The 26451-nt window shown below is 37.9% G+C and overlaps 2 protein-coding genes across 3 annotated transcripts in view; one reads left to right on the forward strand and one right to left on the reverse strand.

Annotated features, from left to right (window-relative positions):
- LOC124711150 (protein takeout-like) overlaps nt 1-19334 on the forward strand; it is an 85859-nt gene extending 66525 nt beyond the window's left edge. The window contains exon 5 of the mRNA XM_047241050.1: nt 18088-19334. Coding sequence (XP_047097006.1) covers nt 18088-18389 — 302 coding nt within the window. The 3' untranslated portion in view covers nt 18390-19334. The remainder of the gene's footprint in view (nt 1-18087) is intronic.
- On the reverse strand, nt 19012-25267 carry LOC124711149 (uncharacterized protein C1orf198 homolog). Of its 2 annotated transcripts, none has more exons than XM_047241048.1 (2): nt 24768-25267; nt 19012-24675 (listed from the first exon to the last, which is right to left on the reverse strand). In XM_047241048.1, exons 1-2 carry the CDS (start codon nt 25059-25061, stop codon nt 23941-23943), a joined length of 1029 nt encoding a protein of 342 aa, XP_047097004.1. In that variant the 5' UTR covers nt 25062-25267; the 3' UTR covers nt 19012-23940. The 2 variants fall into 2 exon arrangements, with proteins under 2 accessions (XP_047097004.1, XP_047097005.1); XM_047241049.1 differs by having other exon boundaries at nt 24764-24899.
- Between the last annotated feature and the right edge of the window lie 1184 nt (nt 25268-26451).

The following is a 26451-nucleotide window of genomic DNA, read 5'->3' on the forward strand; positions in this document are numbered from 1 at the left end:
TCCATATATACACTACAATAATTAATAATATTATGAAAAAGATAGTTGCTACTCACTGTATAGCGGAGATGCTGAGTCACAGATAGGCATAACAAAAAGACTGTCAGAAAGTGAGCTTTTGGTCAACAAGGCCTTCTTCAAAATTAGACAAAACACACACACACATACACACAGCAAATGCAATTCGCACACACATAACCACAGTCTCTGGCAGCTGAAGAGATTTTACATCACGCAACAGCTGTCCATTAGATATGCAAATACAGCAAAAGAATAATCACACTTGGAACTCACAGAACAAAGAAAGATAAGCCAAAAAATAATGAGAAATGTTAAACACCAGTATCAAAAAGATGTAATTCTAATTATAGAAACAAATAGTAAGAAAACAAGCTCAAGGGCTTACCACAAAATATTTAGCAGACAACTACAAAGATATGATCCTTCAACATTAATGCTAAAGGACAACAATAATAAGATGGCCATAGCAATAGAAAGAAAACAAAGAAATTTTAGCAGAAACATTTGCCAAATTACTAAATTGCAAAGACTGCCCAGAATTACTTCAAATACACACAGATACCCTATTAAAATAACAGCAGAAAATATAAACCCATTTGCAATCCATGATGTCTACAAAGCACTGAAAAAGCTCAAAACTACAATGCAAGTGAGAAGATCAAACATCTGTGCAAGTTTGGAAATATGCAGCAGACCAAATGAAGATATCATTACACAGAAGCAGAAAGAAAATCTGGAACAAAGAAGAACTTTCAAAACAATGAACTACAGCTATAATTTATCCATTAAACAAAAAAAGAGAGAAATCAAATTCAGACAACTATGGAGGAATTTTCTTTTGGATATCACATATAAAGTGATGTCATGAATTCTATACAATTGTTGTAAAGATTCACTTGAACTGGAACTAGGAGAATACCAAGTAGGATTTAGACTGTGCAGAAACTGCCCAGAACAGACAATTACCTTGAAGCTGGTGATGAATTACTACAAAAGAAGAAAAAACAGCAAGTCAACTTTTGTAGACCTCAAAAAAGCTCGTGATTGATCTTCAATGATGAAGATACTAAGGAATTTTGGTCTGCATCCCAAATTAATAAAGCCGGCCGCGGTGGTCTAGCGGTTCTAGGCGCGCAGTCCGGAACCGTGCGACTGCTATAGTCGCAGGTTCGACTCCTGCCTCGGGCATGGATGTGTGTGATGTCCTTAGGTTAGTTAGGTTTAAGTAGTTCTAAGTTCTAGGGGACTGATGACCACAGATGTTAAGTCCCATAGTGCTCAGAGCCATTTGAACCATTTTTGAACCAAATTAATAAAAATGATAACCTGAACTCTAAGAAACACCAACTGTAAAGTAAAATTCAGAGGTGAAATATCTGAGCCATTTATTATTAAAACAGGGTTAAGATTGGGAGGGGGTTTATCACCATTCCTTTTCAACTCTGTTCTGGAGTACGTGACGAGAGAATACAATGGTAAAACGAAAATCCTAAAAACATAAGAATTGGAACCAAGAAAGATCAAATAAACTTAAACTGCTTGGGATTTGCAGATGACCTAGAGTTAGTAGCTAAAAACATTTAACAGGCCAGAAGTCAAATAACAAGCCTAGAAAATATTGCACAAAAGATAGGCCTACAGATATCATTAAAAGGACTGAGATAGTGGTAGCAAATTCACTAATAATCAACCATATAATAGTAAATAACAGGAAAGTAAAAACAGTGAAGTAATTTAAATACTTAGGAGAAATTATGAACTAGAGAAGGAACTACAGTGCAGTCTTCCTCTGTCAAACAGCTTTGGAAAAAGACATTTAGTATTTCGGCCTTTAGTCTGTCATCCTCTGTTTCAGTACCATTTTGGTCACAGAGTGTCTGGACATTTTATTTTGATCCACCTACCGCTTTGACATAAGACCAAAATTTCTTAGGATTTTCTGCCAAGTCAGTACACAGAACTTTACTTTCGAATTCATTGAACGCTTCTCGCATAGCCCTCCTCACACTACATTTCACTTCGCGCATTTTTTGTTTGTGTGCAAGGCTTTGGCTAGGTTTATGTTTGCTGTGAAGTTCCCTTTGCTTCCGCAGCAGTTTTCTAACTCGGTTGTTGTACCACGGTGGCTCTTTTCCATCTTTTACGATCTTGCTTGGCACATACTCATCTAACGCATATTGTACGATGGTTTTGAACTTTGTCCACTGATCCTCAACACTATCTGTACTTGAGACAAAACTTTTGTGTTGAGCCGTCAGGTACTCTGTAATCTGCTTTTTGTCACTTTTGCTAAACAGAAATATCTTCCTACCTTTTTTAATATTTCTATTTACGGCTGAAATCATCGATGCAATAACCGCTTTATGATCGCTGATTCCCTGTTCTGCATTAACTGTTTCAAGTAGTTCGGGTCAGTTTGTCACCAGAAGGTCTAATATGTTATCGCCATGAGTCGGTTCTCTGTTTAACTGCTCAAGGTAGTTTTCAGATAAGACACTTAAAAAAAATTCACTGAATTCTTTGTCCCTGCCACCCATTATGAATGCTTGAGTCTCCCAGTCTATATCCGGCGAATTAAAATCTTCACCGAGAACTATAACATGGTGGGGAAATCTACTCGAAGTTGATAGTGTCAAATGAAGTGGTGTACAGCAAACTGGAGGACATTATATATGCTATACAGAAAAGAAGGATCTCTTTTTTGATCACATTATGAGGACACCATATTACCAAGAAAAATTATACAGAAACTTTGGAACATGAAGCAACAAGTACGATGGATGAAGGAAATCAGGGAGGATGTGAAAGTGCTATAATTAATGCTGGAAGATTTGCAAAACAAAACAGAAAATTTAAAGAAAATGAAAAACGTAAAAATGAGATTTAAATGAAAAATAGACAAACAACAAACAATAAAATGGGTATTTTCAGATGAGGAAAGACAAAAAAGATCAGAATAAATGAAAAGATACCGAACAGTTCGAAAGAAAACTTATTGAAGAAGATTCCGAGAAAATGAATGACTGAAGTGGTCCAATGAGGCTGCAAAACCAGAAGAAGAAGAAAAGGTTTTGGGACTAAAGACAGTATTTTAAGTTCTGCATTAATACCAGGTGATCAAAAAGTCAGTATAAATTTGAAAACTGAATAAATCCCGGAATAATGTAGATAGAGAGGTACAAATTGACACACATGCTTGGAATGACATGGGGTTTTATTAGAAATTGCAAAAGTTCAAAAAACGTCCAACAGATGGTGCTTCATCTGATCAGAATAGCAATAATTAGCATAACAAATTAAGACAAAGGAAAAATGATATTCCGAACGAAAGTGCTGGCAGGTCGATAGACACACAAACAAACACAAACATACACACAAAATTCTAGCTTTCGCAACCAATGGTTGCCTCATCAGGAAAGAGGGAAGGAGAGGGAAAGATGAAAGGATGTGGGTTTTAAGGGAGAGGGTAAGGAGTCATTCCAATCCCGGGAGCGGAAAGACTTACCTTAGGGGGAAAAAAGGACAGGTATACACTCGCACACACACACATATCCATCCACACATACAGACACAGGCAGACATATTTAAAGACCAATAAATATGTCTGCCTGTGTCTGTATGTGTGGATGGATATGTGTGTGTGTGAGAGTGTATACCTGTCCTTTTTTCCCCCTAAGGTAAGTCTTTCTGCTCCCGGGATTGGAATGACTCCTTACCCTCTCCCTTAAAACCCACATCCTTTCATCTTTCCCTCTCCTTCCCTCTTTCCTGATGAGGCAACCATTGGTTGCGAAAGCTAGAATTTTGTGTGTATGTTTGTGTTTGTTTGTGTGTCTATCGAACTGCCAGCGCTTTCGTTCGGTAAGTCACCTCATCTTTATTTTTATATTTATTTTTATATGTAATTTTTCCCACGTGGAATGTTTCCCTCTATTATATTGATATCAAAAATGATATTCTTTACAGGAAATGCTCAATATGTCCACCATCATTCCTCAACAGTAGCTGTAGTTGAGGAATAATGTTGTGAACAGCACTGTAAAGCATGTCCGGAGTTATGGTGAGACATTGGCATCAGATGTTGCCTTTCAGCATCCCTAGAGATGTCAGTCGATCACGATACACTTGTGACTTCAGGTAACCCCAGAGCCAATAATCGCACAGACTGAGGTCTGGGGACCTGGGAGGCCAAGCATGATGAAAGTGCCAGTTGAGCACACGATCATCACCAAACGACGCGCACAAGAGATCTTTCATATGTCTAGCAATATCGGGTGGAGAGCCATCCTGCATAAACATCGTACGTTTCAGCGGGTGTTTATCAGCCAGGCTTGGGATGATGTGATTCTGTAACATATCAGCGTACCTCTCACCCGTCACGGTAGCAGTTACAAAACCAGAATCACACATTTCCTCGAAGAAAAAAGGCTTGATAACGGTAGACATGATAAATCCAACCCATACCGTGACGTTCTTGTTGTGCAATGGAGTTTCCATGACAGTTCTAGTTCTAGGATTTTCGGTAGCCCAAATTCTGCAGTTGTGGGCATTGACAGATCCTTAGAGCGTGAAATGAGCTTCATCGGTCCACAACACATTACTCAACCAATTGTCATCTTCTGCCATCTTTTGAAACGCCCACACGACAAATGCCCTCCGCTTCACTAAATCGCCAGGTAATAGTTCATGATGCTGATGGACTTTGTACAGATAGCATCAGAGGGTACGCCTAAGTGCCAACCAAACAGTAGTGAATGGAATGCCGGTGCGACGTGCGACTGCACGAGCGCTGACTTCCCCGTGCATAGATGAACCTGCTACAGTCTCCATTTCTTCCTGAACTGTCTCAGCAGCATTACGCCTTGTACTCGGTCAGCCACTATGGGGTCTATCGTCTAAACAACCCCTGGCTTCGAACTTCGAAATGATTCTCGCCACAGCTGCATTTGTCAATGGACCTTTACCCTTTCAGATCCCCTTCCTATAGCGACAGGATCGTAACGCTGAACTAGCACATTCCCCATTCTGATAGTACAGCTTCACTAAAAGCGCCTCTTCTGGTAACGTCAACATGCTGCGACTGCTGGCGCATCTGATCCTCTCTCTCATTACAGCTCTTTTTATACACGATTGTCACGCGCAGTCACTGACGTTTTGCCGTCCAGCACCATCTGCCAGACATTCTGTGAACAACTCTTTTTTTTTTTTGTTCTAATAAAAACCCGTGTCATTCCAAGCATCCAAGCATGTGTGTCAATTTTTACCTCTCTATCTACATTATTCTGTGGTTTATTAAGTTTTCAAATTTATACTGACTTTTTGATCACCCGGTATAAACATTATCAGAAAATGTTTATTTGTCTACATAGTCATTTAACAAGTAGAAACACTGTTCGAGTTGACATTTTTTTAAATTCTACCTTAAATCTGTTTTCATCTTCTAACTTTTTGATGTTGACTACGAGTCTGTTGCAAAGTAGTATACCTATATGTTTCACATGCCTTTGAGTGTTTTTTCTTTTTGTTCACTGAGTATGGAGTGCTGCGCTATTTCACGTGCTGTAGTTATGGAAGATGGCATTTGTTTGAAACCTGTAAGATGGGCACTGGCACATAAGACACATTTGTATGTGTGTATACAGGGTGTTACAAAAAGGTACGGCCAAACTTTCAGGAAACATTCCTCACACACAAAGAAAGAAAATACGTTATGTGGACATGTGTCCAGAAACGCATACTTTCCATGTTGGAGCTCATTTTATTATTTCTCTTCAAATCACATTAATCATGGAATGGAAACACACAGCAACAGAACGTACCAGCGTGACTTCAAACACTGTGTTACAGGAAATGTTCAAAATGTCCTGCGTTAGCGAGGATACATGCATCCACCCTCCGTCGCATGGAATCCCTGATGCGCTGATGCAGCCCTGGAGAATGGCGTATTGTATCACTTTTTTTTTTTTTAGTCATCAGTCTACTGACTGGTTTGATGCGGCCCGCCACGAATTCCTTTCCTGTGCTAACCTCTTCATCTCAGAGTAGCACTTGCAACCTACGTCCTCAATTATTTGCTTGACGTATTCCAATCTCTGTCTTCCTCTACAGTTTTTGCCCTCTACAGCTCCCTCTAGTACCATGGAAGTCATTCCCTCAAGTCTTAGCAGATGTCCTATCATCCTGTCCCTTCTCCTTATCAGTGTTTTCCACATATTCCTTTCCACTCCGATTCTGCGTAGAACCTCCTCATTCCTTACCTTATCACTCCACCTAATTTTCAACATTCGTCTATAGCACCACGTCTCAAATACTTCAATTCTCTTCTGTTCCAGTTTTCCCACAATCCATGTTTCACTACCATACAATGCTGTACTCCAGACGTACATCCTCAGAAATTTCTTCCTCAAATTAAGGCCGGTATTTGATATTAGTAGACTTCTCTTGGCCAGAAATGCCTTTTTTGCCATAGCGAGTCTGCTTTTGATGTCCTCCTTGCTCCGTCCATCATTGGTTATTTTACTGCCTAGGTAGCAGAATTCCTTAACTTCATTGACTTCATGACCATCAATCCTGATGTTAAGTTTCTCGCTGTTCTCATTTCTACTACTTCTCATTACCTTCGTCTTTCTCCGATTTACTCTCAAACCATACTGTGTACTCATTAGACTGTTCATTCCGTTCAGCAGATCATTTAATTCTTCTTCGCTTTCACTCCGGATAGCAATGTCATCAGCGAATCGTATCATTGATATCCTTTCACCTTGTATTTTAATTTCACGCCTGAACCTTTCTTTTATTTCCATCATTGCTTCCTCGATGTACTGACTGAAGAGTAGGGGCGAAAGGCTACAGCCTTGTCTTACACACTTCTTAATACGAGCACTTCTTTCTTGATTGTCCACTCTTATTATTCCCTGTTGGTTTTTGTACATATTGTATATGACCCGTCTCTCCCTATAGCTTACCCCTACTTTTTTCAGAATCTGGAACAGCTTACACCATTTTATATTGTCGAACGCTTTTTCCAGGTTGACAAATCATATGAAAGTGTCTTGATTTTTCTTTAGCCTTGCTTCCATTATTAGCCGTAACGTCAGAATTGCCTCTCTCGTCCCTTTGCTTTTCCTAAAGCCAAACTGATCGTCACCTAGCGCATTCTCAATTTTCTTTTCCATTCTTCTGTATATTATTCTTGTAAGTAGCTTCGATGCATGAGCTGTTAAGCTGATTGTGCGATAATTCTCGCACTTGTTAGCTCTTGCCATCTTCAGAATTGTGTGGATGATGCTTTTCCGAAAGTCAGATGGTATATCGCCAGACTCATATATTCTACACACCAATGTGAATAGTCGTTTTGTTGCCGCTTCCCCCAATGATTTTAGAAATTCTGATGGAATGTTATCTATCCCTTCTGCCTTATTTGACCGTAAGTCCTCCAAAGCTCTTTTAAATTCTGATTCTAATACAGGATCCCCTATCTCTTCTAAATCAACTCCTGTTTCTTCTTCTATCACATCAGACAAATCTTCACCCTCATAGAGGCTTTCAATGTATTCTTTCCACCTATCTGCTCTCCCCTCTGCATTTAACAGTGGAATTCCCATTGCACTCTTAATGTTACCACCGTTGCTTTTAATGTCACCAAAGGTTGTTTTGACTTTCCTGTATGCTGAGTCTGTCCTTCCGACAATCATATCTTTTTCGATGTCTTCACATTTTTCCTGCATCCATTTCGTCTTAGCTTCCCTGCACTTCCTATTTATTTCATTCCTCAGCGACTTATATTTCTGTATTCCTGATTTTCCCGGAACATGTTTGTACTTCCTCCTTTCATCAATCAACTGAAGTATTTCTTCTGTTACCCATGGTTTCTTCGCAGCTACCTTCTTTGCACCTATGTTTTCCTTCCCAACTTCTGTGATGGCCCTTTTTAGAGATGTCCATTCCTCTTCAACTGTACTGCCTACTGCGCTATTCCTTATTGCTGTATCTATAGCGTTAGAGAACTTCAAACGTATCTCGTCATTCCTTAGTACTTCCGTATCCCACTTCTTTGCGTATTGATTCTTCCTGACTAATGTCTTGAACTTCAGCCTACTCTTCATCACTACTATATTGTGATCTGAGTCTATATCTCTCCTGGGAACGCCTTACAATCCAGTATCTGATTTCGGAATCTCTGTCTGATCATGATGTAATCTAATTGAAATCTTCCCGTATCTCCCAGCTTTTTCCAAGTATACCTCCTCCTTTTGTGATTCTTGAGCAGGGTATTCGCTATTACTAGCTGAAACTTGTTACAGAACTCAATTAGTCTTTCTCCTCTTTCATTCCTTGTCCCAAGCCCATATTCTCCTGTAACCTTTTCTTCTACTCCTTTCCCTGCAACTGCATTCCAGTCGCCCATGACTATTAGATTTTCGTCCCCCTTTACATACTGCATTGCCCTTTCAATATCCTCATACACTTTCTCTATCTGTTCATCTTCAGCTTGCGACGTCGGCATGTATACCTGAACTATTGTTGTTGGTGTTGGTCTGCTGTCGATTCTGACTAGAACAACCCGGTCACTGAACTGTTCACAGTAACACACCCTCTGCTCTACCTTCCTATTCATAACGAACCCTACACCTGTTATACCATTTTCTGCTGCTGTTGATATTACCTGATACTCATCTGACCAGAAATCCTTGTCTTCCTTCCACTTCATTTCACTGACCCCTACTATATCTAGATTGAGCCTCTGCATTTCCCTTTTCAGATTTTCTAGTTTCCCTACCACGTTCAAGCTTCTGACATTCCACGCCCCGACTCATAGAACGTTATCCTTTTGTAGATTATTCAATGTTTTTCTCATGGTAACCTCCCACTTGGCAGTCCCCTCCCGGAGATCAGAATGGTGGACTATTCCGGAATCTTTTGCCAATGGAGAGATCATCATGACACTTCTTCAATTACAGGCCACATGTCCTGTGGATACACGTTACGTGTCTTTAATGCAGTGGTTTCCATTGCCTTCTGCATCCTCATGTCGTTGATCATCGCTGATTCTTCCGCCTTTAGGGGCAATTTCCCACCCCTAGGACAAGAGAGTGCCCTGAACCTCTATCCACTCCTCCGCCCTCTTTGACAAGGCCATTGGCAGAATGAGGGTAAGTTCTTATGCCGGAAGTCTTCGGCTGCCAATGCTGACTATTTATCAAAATTTAGGCAGTGGCGGGGATCGAACCCGGGACTGAAGACGTTTTGATTATGAATCAAAGACGCTACCCCTAGACCACGGGTTGTATCACAGCCGTCCACAATACCAGCACGAAGAGCCTCTACATTTCGTACCGGGGTTGCGTAGACAAGACCTTTCAAATGCCCCCATAAATGAAAGTCAAGAGGGTTGAGGTCAGGAGAGCGTGGAGGCCATGGAATTGATCCACCTCTACCAATCCATTGGTCACCGAATCTGTTGTTGAGAAGCGTATGAACACTTCAACTGAAATGTGCAGGAGCTCCATCGTGCATGAACCACATGTTGTGTCGTACTTGTAAAGGCACATGTTCTAGCAGCACAGGTAGAGTATCCCGTATGAAATCATGATAACGTGCTCCATTGAGCGTAGGTGGAAGAACATGGGACCCAATCAAGACATCACCAACAATGCCTGCCGAAACGTTCAGAGAAAATCTGTGTTGATGATGTGATTGCACAATTGCGTGCTGATTCTCGTCAGCCCACACATGTTGATTGTGAAAATTTACAATTTGATCATGTTGGAATGAAGCCTCATCCGTAAAGAGAATATTTGCATTGAAATGAGGATTGACACATTGTTGGATGAACCGTTCACAGAAGTGTACCCGTGGAGGCCAATCAGCTGCTGATAGTGCCTGCACACGCTGTACATGGTACGGAAACAATTGGTTCTCCCGTAGCACTCTCCATAGAGTGATGTGGTCAACGTTACCTTGTGCAGCAGCAATTTCTCTGATGCTGACATTAGGGTTATCGTCAACTGCACGAAGAATTGCCTTGTCCATTACAGGTGTCCTCGCCATTCTAGGTCTTCCCCATTCGCGAGTCATAGGCTGGAACGTTCCGTGCTCCCTAAGATGCCAATCAATTGCTTCGAACATCTTCCTGTCGGGACACATTTGTTCTGGAAATCTGTCTCGATACTAACGTACCGTGCCACGGCTATTGCCCCGTGCTAATCCATACATCAAATGAGCATCTGCCAACTCCGCATTTGTAAACATTGCACTGACTGCAAAACCACGTTCGTGATGAACACTAACCTGTTGATGCTACGTATTGATTTGCTTGATGCTAGTACTGTAGAGCAATGAGTCGCATGTCAACACAAGCACCGAAGTCAATATTACCTTCCTTCAATTGGGCCAACTGGTGGTGAATCGAGGAAGTACAGTACATACTGACGAAAATAAAATGAGCTCTAACATGGAAATTAAGCATTTCCGGACACATGTCCACATAACATCTTTTCTTTATTTGTGTGTGAGGAATGTTTCCTGAAAGTTTGGCCGTACCTTTTTGTAACACCCTGTATAATGAAGGTGTTGTTAGTATTTTAAACTTTTTGAATATGGGTTTCCAGTGTGCCTGTGGATGACAGTATTGTTATTCACATATCCCTATTAAAGATCGTGTGAAAATATCTAAACATAGGAATCCTATTAATACCGCTGCTTCACCAAATGTCAGATTTATTTAAAGCCAAAGATGGTAATAACGCAGATCTGGAGTGCACTGCTAAAGAGGCTGCATTTTCATACCACACAGCTAGACACAAACACCATTTCTGAAAAAAGGTCATGGCTGGTAAAAAATGTGACTGAATAAATAAAGATAATGCTCCAGTAAACTGCTTTGACTAATTTCAAAAACATGTCATGTGCTGGATCCAAAAAAATATGGTAATCCCAGTCATAGATTAGTCCTAAAATTGTGCAGCTGAAGTAACTGATAGCACATGCTCTCTCTACTTCACTCATGGAGCAAGGTGCTGTACAATTTGCAAGTAAACACTACTGCTAGGGTTTATGTAGTGACACCATTTGCCAATTTTCATTATCCAACTGTCAAGTTTTACAATAGCACAATCTAGTCTACGGTAAGTGTTCTGGACACAGAATTCATGGTAGAGTAGTTTCAGTATGAAATTGTACATCATCACATGCAGAGAGATATCAAGCAAGACCGCAATAAGGTATCTGAGTCAGTTAAATGCTGCCAATTTACCAGTAATTAATATTATATAAGTTGGGTGCTAGACAATAAGCAGTTGTACTCCAGTCACCATTCCAGTTCTGTTTTCTCAGTCCATTCTAGAGTTTTTCAGTTGTAAAAGCTTACTGCAATTGGTCTAAAAAACATGACTAATTTCTTCATTATAGGCACAAAGATCTGGATGATTCACAGAGAGAGAATGCATAGACCACATTTCATCGTGGATGTGTAACGTATATTGTAATGACTGCCAGTCTCAGGAGTCATGTAAGATATTTGCATGATTGTGATAGGAAGTTCCCTCATCACAACAAGGAAACACGGAAAGCAATATTTCACCATAAGATCATATTCAGCTGTATGAAATTTAACAGGCAACAGTGTGGTTCTGTCTGCAAGGTCTTCTATGTAGCCTGTGATTTATCTTTGCTGTGACCAAACTTCTGTTTCTAAATCTCTTAAATTTCCACATTATTTCCATCATGTTTTAACTGCAATTGATTGAGCCATTACCATTACATTGCTTCAAGAATCACTTGACTTTAGTATTTTTTTAGTTTTAAAAACAAATATAATATATCAGTGGACTAAAAATAGTGTTGTCAATTTGCTCTGCACATCATCTTACACTGAAGCGAAAAAGAAACTGGTACAGGCACACATAATCAAATACAGAGATATGTAAACAGGCAGACATGGCACTGTGGTTGGCAATGTCTATATCAGACAACAAGTGTCTGACACAGTTGTTAGATTAGTTACTGCTGCTACAATGGCAGATTATCAAGATTTGAATGAGTTTGAACATGGTGTTATAGTCAGCGCATGAGCAGTGGGACACAGCATCTCTGAGGTAGCGATGAAGTGGGGATTTTCCCTACGACCATTTCACGAGTGTATATTATGAATTACTTGAATGTAGGAATCTGGTAAAACATCAAATCACTGCAGCCAGAAAAACATCCGCAATAATGTGACCAAAGACAATGTGAATCATTCAGTGTGACAGAAGTGCAACCCTTCCACAAATTGCTGTACATTTCAATACTGGGCCATCAACAAGTGTCGGCATGCAAAACCATTCAATGAAACATCACCGATATGGGCTTTCGGAGACAAAGGCCCACTTGTGTACCCTTGATGACTGCATGACACAAAGCTTTACACCGCACCAGGACTTGTCAACAACGACACTGAACTGCCGGTAACTGGAAACGTGTTGCCTGCTCAGATAAGTCTCATTTCAAATTGTATCAAGTGGAAGGACGTGTACAGGTATGGTGACAACCTCGTGAATCCATGGGCCCTGCATGTCAGCAGAGGACTGTTCAAGCTGGTGGAGGCTCTGTAATAGTGTGGGGCATGTGCAGTTGCAGTGATATGGGACCCCTGATACATCTAGATATGACTCTGGCAGCTGACACATATGTAAGCATCCTGTCTGATTACTTGCATCCATTGAAGTCCACTGTGCATTCCGAAGGACTTGGGCAATTCCAGCAGGACAATGTGACACCCCACACATCCAGAATTGCTACAGAATGGCTCCGGGAACACTCTTCCATGTTTAAACACTTCTGCTGGCCACCAAACTCCCCACACATGCACATTATTCAGCATAGCTGGGATGCCTGGCAATGTGCTATTCAGACGAGATCTCCACCCCCTCGTACTCTTAAGGATTTATGGACAGCCCTGCAGGTTCATGGTGTTAGTTCCCTCCAGCACTACTTCAGACATTAATTGATTCTGTGCCATGTCATGTTGTGGCACTTCTGCGTGCTAACAGGCGCCCTACGCAATATTAGCCGGGTGTACCAGTTTCTTCGGCTCTTCAGTGTAATTGACTATTTTCATGTGTACTTTTACAAAGCGTGTCACAGCAAATAATGTCATACTCTGTATTTACTTCTTTGCAACATTCTGTACCTTTGGAGGCTCATCTTCTTGATTCCTAGGAGTTGGATGGTCACTTTGAATCCCCATTTAGCTACAAAATGCATTAAAGAAATCTGAAGTAACACTGTTACACCTGTAGTGACTTTTCTTCTGCCCAGCTCTCGGATATTTCTCTGTAATTTTACATGTTTAGCAGCCACCTCTTTCTTCCAACAAAGCAAATGTTTTAAAAGTTTCTAAAGATTAAGATTTAATATCCGTTTTCTTCATTTCCGTGTCTCTCTGCCTATTCCAGTTGTACCTGTTTCAGCAATCAGTATATGTACAATTATCCCCTTCTTCAAATTTTGAAAATCATTCAAAATTCAAAGACAAAGATTTGATAGAATCTTAGTATTTCATCTTAACACCCTTTATTTCAACTTAACACCCTTTCTGCCTAAGTTAAATTGTAAATGTCTTCTGATGTCATGTCTTGATAGACATTTGTGAAACCACATCCTTGATTAAACATTAATAAGGACACCCAAGGAAAATAATAATAATAATAATAATAATAATAATAATAATAATGGCGAATTGGTCTGGATGAAACTAACTTTTAAATTAAAAGTTTAAAGTTACTGTGCAATACACTATAATATTTGATTTTATGACATTTATTTATGAACATCAAGGGCTATTTGACCATCATTTCTGTCACGTGGTAACATATTTGTGGGATACTTTTTTTACCTACGCCTCAGTATTACATAATAGAGAAATGAAATTGAATATATAAACAATTTGAGTTAGAAAGGAAATCTATTTAATGAATATTTAAGCAGAGGGCACAGGAGCAGAACTAGTGAAAGCATAAGTGATGGCACACCAAGACTGAAATATCTTTCCTTCTTTTCTACCATCCTTTCCTTATTTCCTCCTGTTTTCTACTTTTGTCCACATGCTACAGAAATTGCTGTAAACTTTCTTGTAACTGGAGAGTTAATGCTTCAGTTATATGATAACGGCCTGTCAGAGACAATACATACATTTACAGACCATGTTATGCTCTATACTAATCAAGATTCACAACATAAAATTATTTTACAAACTATACAGGTTCCAGGAAATGAAAGATTCATATTTTATCAAAAGTGATGCTGGAAATGAACTGGAGGCATTTACAAACACTGTGCTTTGCAATGATGGTGATAAATCCTCTGAAGTTGAAGAAATGTGTGACTTTCTAACACCATTCATAAAATATCAAAGATAATGCTTTTCTTCTATTGCTCTTTAAAAAGTGTTGAGAAAGAATGACTCAACAAAGCAGTTATTTTCAATTTATCCTTAACAATGACATCATTAATCTCAGTTTCAAACAGGAAAAATTCAGTAAAGATCATAGTTATAAGAAAGCATTGATACTAACTTACAGCTACATTAAATACAACAATTGGAGCTTTCTCATCATTCTGAATTTTCTGGCTACATCAGAGTTGCTGAGCACCACCTTTTTAAGATTTTTCATTTCTGACACAAAGTTCCTTATGCTAAACCATGTTCAGTTTTAGCATAGTCTTCTGCAATGAAATAAGCTATGCTTCATTCAGTCTTCCATTAAGTAATTAGACCTAAAGAGCAGCCTAACCAGTCACCTAGTCGTACGGCCAAAGTATTCATATAACTTGTACCCCTGAGAACATTTCCCAGTATCTAGCCAATGAAGCAAAATTTGGCATCTGTCTTACAAATGATTGAGCCTAGTTTTAATTTCATTTCACATCCTAACAAACTGTTACACCCAAGTATTTGTATGAACATTTAAAACAAGTTGACAGCTTCTGCACCATTTTGAAATTTTATCAAGATCTGACTGAAAATTTATGCTGATTTTTTTCAGATAGTACTTCATTATTGGTAACTGCATCATCTGTAAAAAAAAAGATAAGCCTGAAGTTACTACTAATGTTGACTATCAAATAATTAACAATACTTAGCAAAGGACCCAACACACCTCTCTGAGGTACAAATGAAGTTATTCCTATATGTGTCAATGACTCATCACTCAAGTCAGTATGCTGCATCCTCCACACAAAAATATTTTCAATTCTGTAACAAATTGTGTTTTATAACTCATATAAGCACATTTTCATGAATAAGCATTAGTGTGGTAACGAGTAAAAAGTTTTTTGGAAGTCAGAAAATACTAAACCTGCCCAACTGCCTTGGTCTACAGCTTTCAGGATGTCATGTGAACAAAATGGGTGTTGGATTTCATCTGACCAATGTTTCTGAAATCTCTGCAGGTTGGCATGGTGAGGATCATTCTGTTCCAGATACCTCATTATGTTTCAGCTCAGAATATATTTTTAAGATTTTCCAATACATGGATGGCAGCCATATTGACTGATAGTTTTGTGTGACTTTGATACCCTATCTGTAGATGGGAGCAACCTGTGATATTTTTCCTAATGAATTAAGTATATTTATCTGATTAATATTCTATGAAAGCAATGTATCCTATATTTTCTCCTTCAAGACACTGAGCAATTTGTGGAATTTAAACCATGATTGGTTTCCAGTTGCTTTATCCTATCATAGTGTATAAATCTATTGTTTTGCAAAATGGGTGTTAATGATGTACAATCAAAACTGTGTGTCAATATAGATTTTTTTAATTTGTACTATTTTAAAAATACAAAAACTTTAGAATTTTATAACTTATTTGAAGTGAAAGTGGTCACTTGATTTTATATCTACAGGGCTATTACAAATGATTGAAGCGATTTCATAAATTCACTGTAGCTCCGTTCATTGACATATGGTCATGACACACTACAGATATGTAGCAAAACTCATAAAGTTTTGTTCGGCTGAAGCCGCACTTCAGTGAATGCACAGCAAAGGGAAGGGAAGTGAAGGAGGAGGAGGAGGAGGAGAAGATGGACAAAGAGGGGTGTTGGAAGAGATGGGCAGAGAGAGAGGGAAGATGTTTAGGAGGTACATCCAATTCCCATACAAATTTAGCAGCTGCGAAGTATTGCCAGGTTCACTGGTTAAACATAAGATCAAAAGACATTTACTATAGCAGCCAAAGCTGCAAGTAATTCAAAAATTTTATGATAGGAATTACAAGATCGAAATAACAAATAAGATTGTGTAAAGACAAAAAATCGCCTGCAGCAGATTGACGAGTAGCACATACTACCCAAACGCAATATTATTACACTTAGCCTCTCACGGCCATCGTCAGAAACATGCATTGATGTTACAGTAAACAAATACAGTGGTTACCAAGGAAAATGAATCCCTGTGAATGATCTCATGACAGCTGCACATTTACTATCAAGTGGTTCATCATGTCATCATGATGAAAACTCACAATAAGCCAACTGAAGCACCCTCGCTCCCAGGTGCAATAATATTGCGGTCACCTAATACATTGTTACTTGGACAAGCCAACAAGTTGAACCGGCCGGGGTGGATGAGCGGTTCTAGGCGCTACAGTCTGAAACCGTGCAACCGCTATGGTCGCAGGTTCGAATCCTGCCTCGGGCATGGATGTGTGTGATGTCCTTAGGTTAGTTAGGTTTAAGTAGTTCTAAGTTCTAGGGGAATGATGACTTCAGACGTTAAGTCTCATAGTGCTCAGAGCCATTTGAACCATTTTTTGAGCCAACAAGTTGGGACAACAAATACTTTATCTTATGTGTGAGCATAGGCAACCATGGCAGACACCATCTTCAACATATTCTTGCAATGAATCAAACTATACAGCTTCGAGAAAATAAAAATAACCTGCTTATTTAAGAAATAGATGTTAATTGTCATAAACATAGTGAGACACTACGTGTAAAATTCCTGGGGATAAGCAGGATAATAGCTGACTAGTAAACTAATTAAGCAGTTCAGTTCAACATGTTTCTGCAGAGTGTCTCTGTGAACAAATATATTCACCAAGTAATTTCTCTTAGTCACCGTAAAAGGCACTTTCAGCTCTGAAACACTAAGAGTGCGTAGCAGTTCTTTATTTTTCATTTTTCTTCTTTTACTATATTTTCCTATGCCAAGCAATGACTTAACTTTTTTTCTATTTTCTATGTTATCTTTATTATCAAGAGTTTGCTCCTTCTAAGTTAATTAATCACTGTAAACATAAGTTCTTTACACAGCTGTGAACAGTTTGCAAACATAAATTGCAATAATTTACTCGAACAGAAATTCCAAGATGAACTATCAACAATATGGAGAGGATAAGTTGCTACTAACTGCACAGAGGAGGTGCTGAATCACAGACAGGCACAATGAAGATGAATATTTTGGTTTTTGGACAAAATTCCTTTTCAGAAGTAGAAAACACACACACATTCACATAAGCACAGCTTAGTCACTCATGTGCCCTGTCTCCAGGCATCTGGAGACAGAGGCCATGAGCATGTGAGTTTTCTGCTTCTGAAAAAGGACTTCGTCTGAAAACCAAAATATTTCTAACATTCTTTTTCATTGTGCTTGTCTGCACCTCAACATCACCTCTATATGGTGAGTAGGGATCTACCCTTCCAATATCATTGTAGCTTACTCAATTTACATGTAACAAAAAGACTTGCAAATATTCTGAACATTTGAAAGAATGAAATAAATATGAAGACACAGCTCACCATATCTTATGGAAGGTGCTGAGCTGTGGATGAGTATACAAACAAGAACTTGACAAAAAGAACACACACACACAGAGAGAGAGAGAGAGAGAGAGAGAGAGAGAGAGAGAGAGAGAGAGAGAGAGAGAGAGCAAATTTCCTTTTAAAACTGTATGTTTCAGTAACATAATGTAACAAGACATTAACATTGTTATGAATATGATTCCACAAAAAGAAGTATTTTTATTATTGGGTGTTCATAAATGTGCATATTAATGCTGTAACTCCTCTTTTGATTTTCAGAGGATGTAATCTGCGATGTAGTCATGACAGGAGAACCAGTGGAAAAGTCTGGTGAAAAGTATGTCAACATCAAAGACTTCAAGATTAATTTTGAAACCAGCCGCCTTTATCTTACTTTTGAAAATCTTTTCAATGGTGATAAGGCGTTAGGGGACAACATGAACAATTTCATCAATGAGAACTGGGATGTGATCTTAAAAGAACTGAAACCAGGCATATCTGATGTTCTTGGAGCCATTTTCCAGGATATATCAAATAGAATATTTTCAAAGGTTCCCTATGACAAAATCTTTTTGCCTTAAAAATTCTTCCGGTGTTATTCATTCTACAAACCTAGACAAACTGGTGCTGCACCTTTGCTGATAGAAAAAGACAGAGTTCCACTATTGTGAAATTTATTCTATATATAGGCGTCTGATCATTGTGCATGATTTGAATATTACTAGTCAAATAGAGCATCATTTTGTAACCTTACTATGTATGCATCATGTAACACAAAAGAACAATGTATTACAAATACTTACTACAGTGTAATGAACTATGTAATCCAAGTAAGAGATTTGAGTTAATGAATGAATGAAAAGCAACAAATAAATAAATAAGCTGTACAATACAATTCTTGGTATTCGATGTAATTCATTTTTGTCAGGTGCCCATCATTCATGCATAGACATTGCCTCGAGTTAAAAATCGTCCTCCCTGTAGCAGATTTACTCATTCTAGCATGCTAAATTCTTTCCCAATCCAGTTTCCAGTCTTCATTTGCATTTCCACACTCTTTAATACCTTGGGTTCCATCTGAAAATGTGTCATTCTGTCCTGAAGATTAAACACCTTGTATGGAGTATCAGCATATGACTAATGAACATCTAATAATAGCTACAGTAACTATAAGTAGATAGAAAAAATCAGTATACACATACATACAGGTACATAACTGATTCATTTTTATTATTCATCATCCTTTCCATTGTGTGTGTACAAAAATTGTAAGGAGTGAATTGGCACTTCTGTTATCAACACAGGAACTGGCATCTTCTCTGAACATATTTATATCTTAATGTGTTTTTTACTAAGACATCTGTTTTATGGAAAACAATGACACTATGTAATAAGGTGAACTAAATGTACCACAAGACATGTTGCAACCCATATATGTCGAATAATATGTCTAATTAGTTTAGTTTTATATATATATCTGCTAAGAGGCAGAAATGTTAGCATAAAAATAAAATTCATAAAATATTTATAATCTTTTTCTGTCACTAATGTTGTTATTCCAACTAACAAGTCTATGTATAATCATAAATATGATCATGATTATTATTATTATGAACAATATGTAAATGATGGATTGCTACTCATCACATAGAGGAGGCACTGATTCTAAGGCAGTCACAATGAAAGGAATACTAGAAATATAAAGCTTTTGGACAAAGTCCTTAATCAGAAAACACACACACACACACACACACACACACACACACACACAGCTACTGTATCCATGTGCTAACACCTGACCACTGTACCACCCAAAGACAGTAGTCACATTTACATGAGAAGTTGGTAAGTAAACATGTATAGTTCTACTTTTGAGGAAGCACTTTGCCCGAAAGCTTTGTTTTTCTAGCATTCTTTTCACTGTGCCTGTCCAACTCTACACCTCCCCTATGTGGTGAGTAGGAAAATGTTCTTTCCATATTGTTATTCAATCCTGGACTTTCCATTGTATGATGATGATAATTATGCAGCAAGAGTCCCTAAAGTTCTCTATATTGAATATTACAGGTAAATGATAGCACCATGTGAAAGATACAGTCCTTGGCAAATACAAGTTATTCAATTTTGGCATGCGAAAAAGCATAATGTTATGACACACAGCCAGTACTACTACTTTATACAGAAATATGTAAATTTTAAACAATAACCTGAGATTCTATTGCCACCACAGTGTGTGTACTTGGGGCTTTTTAGGACCCAAACTGCACTAGCCGCCATTCGGAGAGACAAGCTGAGAGGGCATCAGAGGCACAACAATATAAAAATTCTATAATGCACTTATGCCAATTAGTAGCAGCCACTTGGGGGACAAAGCTGAGAGAGGAACCCACGTGCACAATTTGCATACTGTGTGTATCATAGCAGCAAAAACTGACAAGTGAAAAAAGTGTGTGTGTGTGTGTGTGTGTGTGTGTGTGTGTGTGTGTGTGGTAGGGGGGGGGGGGGTAGATGTGGTGTTGCTTGTGTGGAAAAATCTTCTCAAACTAGCCCTGTGGGTACCGGAGATATTGCTTTTTTGGTAAATAATTTTACACACAATACAAGATTTGACAAATGTCAAACATTTGTATAATTACATGAAATTATTGGTGTATGGTAGAGACATCATCCTTATATGCCAGTAAAAATCATAGTAATCACTGGCACAATTTGGTTTATACTTTACTGGAACATTCATAAATCATGATGTATTTCTACACACAAAAAAAACTTGTCTTATGGTACAAAGCCAAGGGGCACTGAAGTCTATACAACATTCTACCACATCAGCAAAGCAAATCTCTAACATCTATGTGTCTTCTGGGAATTACAGCCACTGGCCACAGTACAATAAACCGGCTACAGCCAAATGACGAGAAAATTAAGCTTCACAGAAAGTAATTCATAGATGCATCCTAGGAGCAATATATCCTTGCCTAGTAAATTAATAATTAAAGGAAAAAAGTGTCATGGGCAGAGAAATCACACATTTCATAACCACTACATCCTAAACACTAGCTTTTCAAAATTATTCTACAATACTTGGAAGAGTGCCAGCTTATAATACAGAAAATACATAAAAATCAAATGCAAATTGCACTGAAAAACTGTAAAGGATACAGAAATAAAAATACACATGGTATTTCAGTGGTGACATTGCTGGAGCCCTGCTCTCTCTCTCTCTCTCTCTCTCTCACACACACACACACACACACACACACACACACACACACAGAGAGAGAGAGAGAGAGAGAGAGAGAGAGAGAGAGAGAGAGAGAGAGAGAGAGAGAGAATGTGCCCAGGAAATTAATTACTAATTACTGACTATAATGTTTCATTTAAATGAGACCTACATAGTTCACAGAATTTTTTTAAAAAAAATTGATGCTGTAGTAACAATCACAGCTGCCATGTTCGATAAGTGATTTACTTTCGTCAGAAACTTGATGAGTCAACGAAAATACCTCATTGTTATGCTAGCAGTTTTACAGTTCAGTTCGTATTCTGATACTGCAGTCAGCATACTCGTACTGATAATAAAATCAAGCATTTTTTCAATTTACCAACACCGCACATCAGGCCATGGGTAAGAAAATTGGTGCTTGCACCACAGCCATAATTATGAGTATCAGAAGATAACTATCTTCCTTATTTTTTATATTAAAGAAGCCACCATAAACAAAACTGATCATTAAATAAACCAACCACCCTTTCGGAAATGTCACTAGCAATATTTAACTTGAATTTCTAGCAGATGTTACTGACCTTTTCTCAATTAATGCCCTTGAAGACACAGTATTTTGGAATGCTGACCTATATACAGCATCATAATTGTGCTATAACAACAAATGGTATGTTTATGAATATGGCAGTTGTGAAAGGAATTACCTGAGTAGTTATTTCATTAATAAACTGACACCTCAATCTGTGATACAAAGGTAAGTACATTGTCATGTGAAACAGGAAGCCAGTAACAATAGTTATGGGCTCCAGAATGAAAATTACATTGTGGTACATTAAGTAACAGCAGTAAAGGACTAGCATTGCAGAATGGTTAATACTTAGAAAATATACTCGACAAAAAAAAGCTGCACTCAGGAAGGCACAAAGTTGCATGTATATTACATTTTCTTGTTCCTTTCAAGGTAAACAGTAAATGCAATAATGATTAACATAGTTACATAGGCTATTTAAATTCACTTTTTACCCTCAAAATAAGTATTAAAAAAAAAAAAAAATACACAACAAAAATTTAAAACAATTTTTACTAAATACAATTATAGAGTTGATGCATCCTGAATGTTAATATGCACATTGACCAATAATCTTAATATATACATGACACACAAAGTGAAACACAGACACTTGCCACATTTCATTTGTATCTCTGATTCTATAACATCTGTCTGGTTTCTTCCATTTGAGTTTGGGAGACATTAAAAAAATTCTCGATTTACAAAAAATGACCAAGTTCAGTAACAGATATATTTAACTGTTGGAGATTTGTATTCTTTAACGGTGACCATTACACCAGTGCACTCTCATATGGCATATAGCATACAACTGATTTATAAACATCCACAGCCTGACACGATTCAGTAAGTTCTGATTTGCTACATTTAACTAAAAGATATATTCATGATACTAATGGCTGTCATGGAATACGATGCTTCATAGTTTGCCTAAGAAAGAATGAAGACAATACAGATTAGTGTTACTCGTTTCTGATTGTTAGCAATGTAAACAAAATGCTTTACCCAAGTAAACATTCCACACAGATACTAACACCAATCACTGTTAAATCAAGTCTACAATTTAAATATTAAAGTGGAGTGAACTGCCAATTTTCAAGCATAGTCAACTTATTTTGGGGAAAAAAAAACAGGTAACATTTGTTAAAGGCATATCCACTGAATAGTCAAACACGTAGTCACACACAATGTAACAAAGGGTAACAGAGAGAGAGAGAGAGAGAGAGAGAGAGAGAGAGAGAGAGAGAGGACAAAAGTAACACTGAATCAGTGCAACTTGTATCTGATTTTCTGGAACTTAAAATGCATGACTCTATAGAATAATTGCCAATTATGATTTACATTTCATAACTGTAAATTTTCAAAAATGAGTGAGGCAAAACTATTTATCCACAACTGTTTTAAAAATGACAAAAAATACCTTCAAAAATCAACACAGGAGTAGGAAGTTTTGATATTCATTTCAAACAGGATCTGAGAATGAGTTTCCCCAGTTTCAACATGCTGCTAAGCATGGTGATCCCTGGGATCAAATTGTTATTCATACCACACATCAGATCAGTTTTTATTGGAAAACCACAACTCTGTGAATTGTCTTCAATTGTATCTACCAATACTGGATGTCAGCTTCATCCTGTGACGAAGTGATGTTATAGTACGTGACATCATAAAAATGCAAACAGGAAAAGATCAGAGCACTGACAATATTTTTTATGCCTATATTTATTGGGATGCAGGTTGTAGTGACAAACTGATCTGTAATGTAGCCCAAGGTATAGGTTACGCTGAAAGATAACATTTTGGTTGCTACTTGGAAAGCAATATCAAAGGCTTCAGTTAATCTGTGAAATGTAAAAATACTTCGACTCCAACATGAAAATAAATAATCGAAAGCTTATATTTTTCCAATACTGGATGAGAATAAAACTTCTTACAGGTTATGAGCCTTTTTAACACTCAGGTACAACAACACTATTTCTGGTATAAAATAGGTAAAAGTAATACTTTTTCACATTTCACTAAAATCATTATAAAATCCACTTACAAAAATTGTAAAATATTCAGAAAATGTATACCACTACAGTTCCATTAATCTTTTCATACTCTATAGCTAGATATATCTTGTTCAAGACAGCAAAAATACACTATGCAGTTCTTTAAGTTCTCGATGCAGGATATAGAGTTGAACATCTCTAAAATTAATAAATCACAGTTATGAACCATAGGAATACAAAAGTAAGACAGAGCATAAGACTTCGAAGTTTTACACAACATAAATATCGTTCGGTAGATGTATCTTTGGTGACCCATGCAAAAGAAAAATGCAAAAAATGAAGCACAACTACCAGTTGTCTAGGAAATCAAAACCTGTTTTTGGAACATCCTTTGATGGGCTATTCAGATTAATACGGAAATCATCTAAATCAATTGAATCAATGGAAGTAGTAGATTTCACTACCAAATGTTCCTTAGTTTCTTTAGAGTTCTGACCACTAGTAGGAGCACCTGGCAATAAAGCTTTTCTTTCAGGATCTTCCTCTAGCTTGGTTTCTGATATATGTTTCTGTTTTGTGGGAGGTGGTGGAGGAGGAGTCTTTGGTTTAGACACCAGTGGTTTATTACCCAAATTCTTTGTATTCTTCAAATTGTTTGTAGTACTGCGGATTGTCTTTGTGTGAACAAGGGCTTGCTTGTCATTATCAGACTGACAAGGAACTCTCTCTGGTTCTGGTTTGCCCATTGTAGATTTCAAAGTTGTCTGTATTTTTAATACTGCTGTCTTGTTTTTAAGTTTTGTTAGTAAGCTATCTTCTCCACAAGGATTTTTTGTTGCTAAATTGATTTTTGGACTAAGACTAGCTGCCAATCGAGATGAGGAACCACCCAACACTACATCTGGTGGGTCAACAAAACCGTCAGAGGTGGTGAACGGTTTCTTTGATGGTGTAAAAGTGTCAGAAGACTGTAATGGAGGTTTCCTGCTGTCTTTTTCAGTGGAGTCCATAATACTGAGATTCAGTTGGCTCTGGGTCATCCATGTAAATGGTGCAGAGTGTTCATCCCTCCATTTCACGGCCTGTGAACAAACAAGTACGTTAAAGAACTGAATGCCTATATTCATGGTTTAGCAATGAAGGGGGGGAGGCGATAGAAGAAAAAGTCACTTGCTTGTTCCTTTCCTCCGTCGTCATCTGTCACATATTTATAACCCGTTTCTAAACGTAGCCGTGGAAAACATTCAATTTCTATTTCATTTTGTTGACAGAGAGAATATTTCAGTACAGCCTCTGGATGTATAATGGTATCGTCTAGAACCTGATTTTGGTCTTCTGGACTTAATGTATGCCACAAATCTTCATACGCAGTTACGGCTGTATTGACGTCTGCCCGAATTCTTTCAGCTATTGAATTAATAGAGCTGAAATATTCTTGGGCGTACGCCCTTAACGCTGCTGAACTCATATTTAACAATACTAATGACGATTTTTGTAATTTTCCAGCCGATCGCCCGGCGCATGCAGAAGTACATAAAAATAGCAATAATTCACCATGCGTAGCCTACACTAATCCTTGATGCATCTACGCAGCTATAGTACTTATTACTTCGCATTTTATTCATTCCCGTTGATTCACATCACCTCGTAAATAAACTAACTGTTTATGCATTGACGAACCGTTATCGACTTCAGATCTTCAGACGCCGCCCTGTGTCACTTTTTTTATTGTATGCTCTAATAATGTTTTAGTGTAGCAGCTGAAATTATTAGTTCGTGAATCGTGCGCTGTTTTAGAAGATTTCCACAATCGTAACAATGAATCAAATGACTTACGAAGAAAAAGTAAATTCAGTGACAGCTATAAATTTTATGATGTTGGCAATAGTTTTGAAACAGAAGACAATGGAGGTGGGCCAAACGGTTATTCTGGAGTAACCGTTATCACAGTTCCAGTTATTCTTTGATAACCGTTATCGTTAACGGTTATTAATAACTGCCAAGTTATTTTTCGCTAGCGAATACCGATAACTCCGACAGTTAAATAACGACATAGTTGGAATCCATCAGTTTAGTTATCAGTGTAACTGCGAGTAGTGTGAAATAGCAGGAATGTCGCATGAATCGTGTCATAACCTCAGCTTATTAACTCCGGGTACATTTTAGTTGATGTTAGAACGATTATTAGTGTTTCATATTATATGTTTGTAGGTTATCGGTCGCTATTAGAAATATTATCTTCGCAGCTGCGACAGAAAGTACGCGGAACTTCGCCAAAGCACTGTTTAAGTAAAATGTTAACAACGTGCGTTTTTAAGTATGAAGTAATATGTAAACTGAGTACTGTAGGTTAAATTCGAAGCTTAATTTCTTGTGCTGCTCGCATAATAGAATAAAGTGTACAGCCTTATAATACAACAAAAAATATACGTAATGTGACAGATTCGTTTACTCCTGTGCTGTAAAAGCTAGTCCTATTGGGGAAAGTGTGAGTACGCTAATCCAAGTTTTATGTCAGATTTGCAAACTGCTCGATTTCTCCAGCGACAGCATGCTTATAACATATGAAGACATGCAGATCGAAAAGGTTGACAGTGTTACATTTCTGGGACTACAACTCGATAATAAATTCAGTTGGGAAGGGCATAACACATTTTTTCGTTCTATTATTTCATAAGGGAGCATATTCTGTGGTAACTTATCAAACGTAGCAAAAGTTTTTCGCATGTAAAAGCGTGTAATAAAAATCGTTTGTGGTATCAATTCAAGAACATCATGTAGGAACCTGTTCAAGGAACTTTGTATTCTAACCACTGCTTCCTAGTATATTTATTCCTTTATGAAATTTGTTTCAAGTA

Source organism: Schistocerca piceifrons, chromosome 8 (assembly GCF_021461385.2).
Source record: "Schistocerca piceifrons isolate TAMUIC-IGC-003096 chromosome 8, iqSchPice1.1, whole genome shotgun sequence".
In the NCBI taxonomy this organism is placed as follows: Eukaryota; Metazoa; Arthropoda; class Insecta; order Orthoptera; family Acrididae; genus Schistocerca; species Schistocerca piceifrons.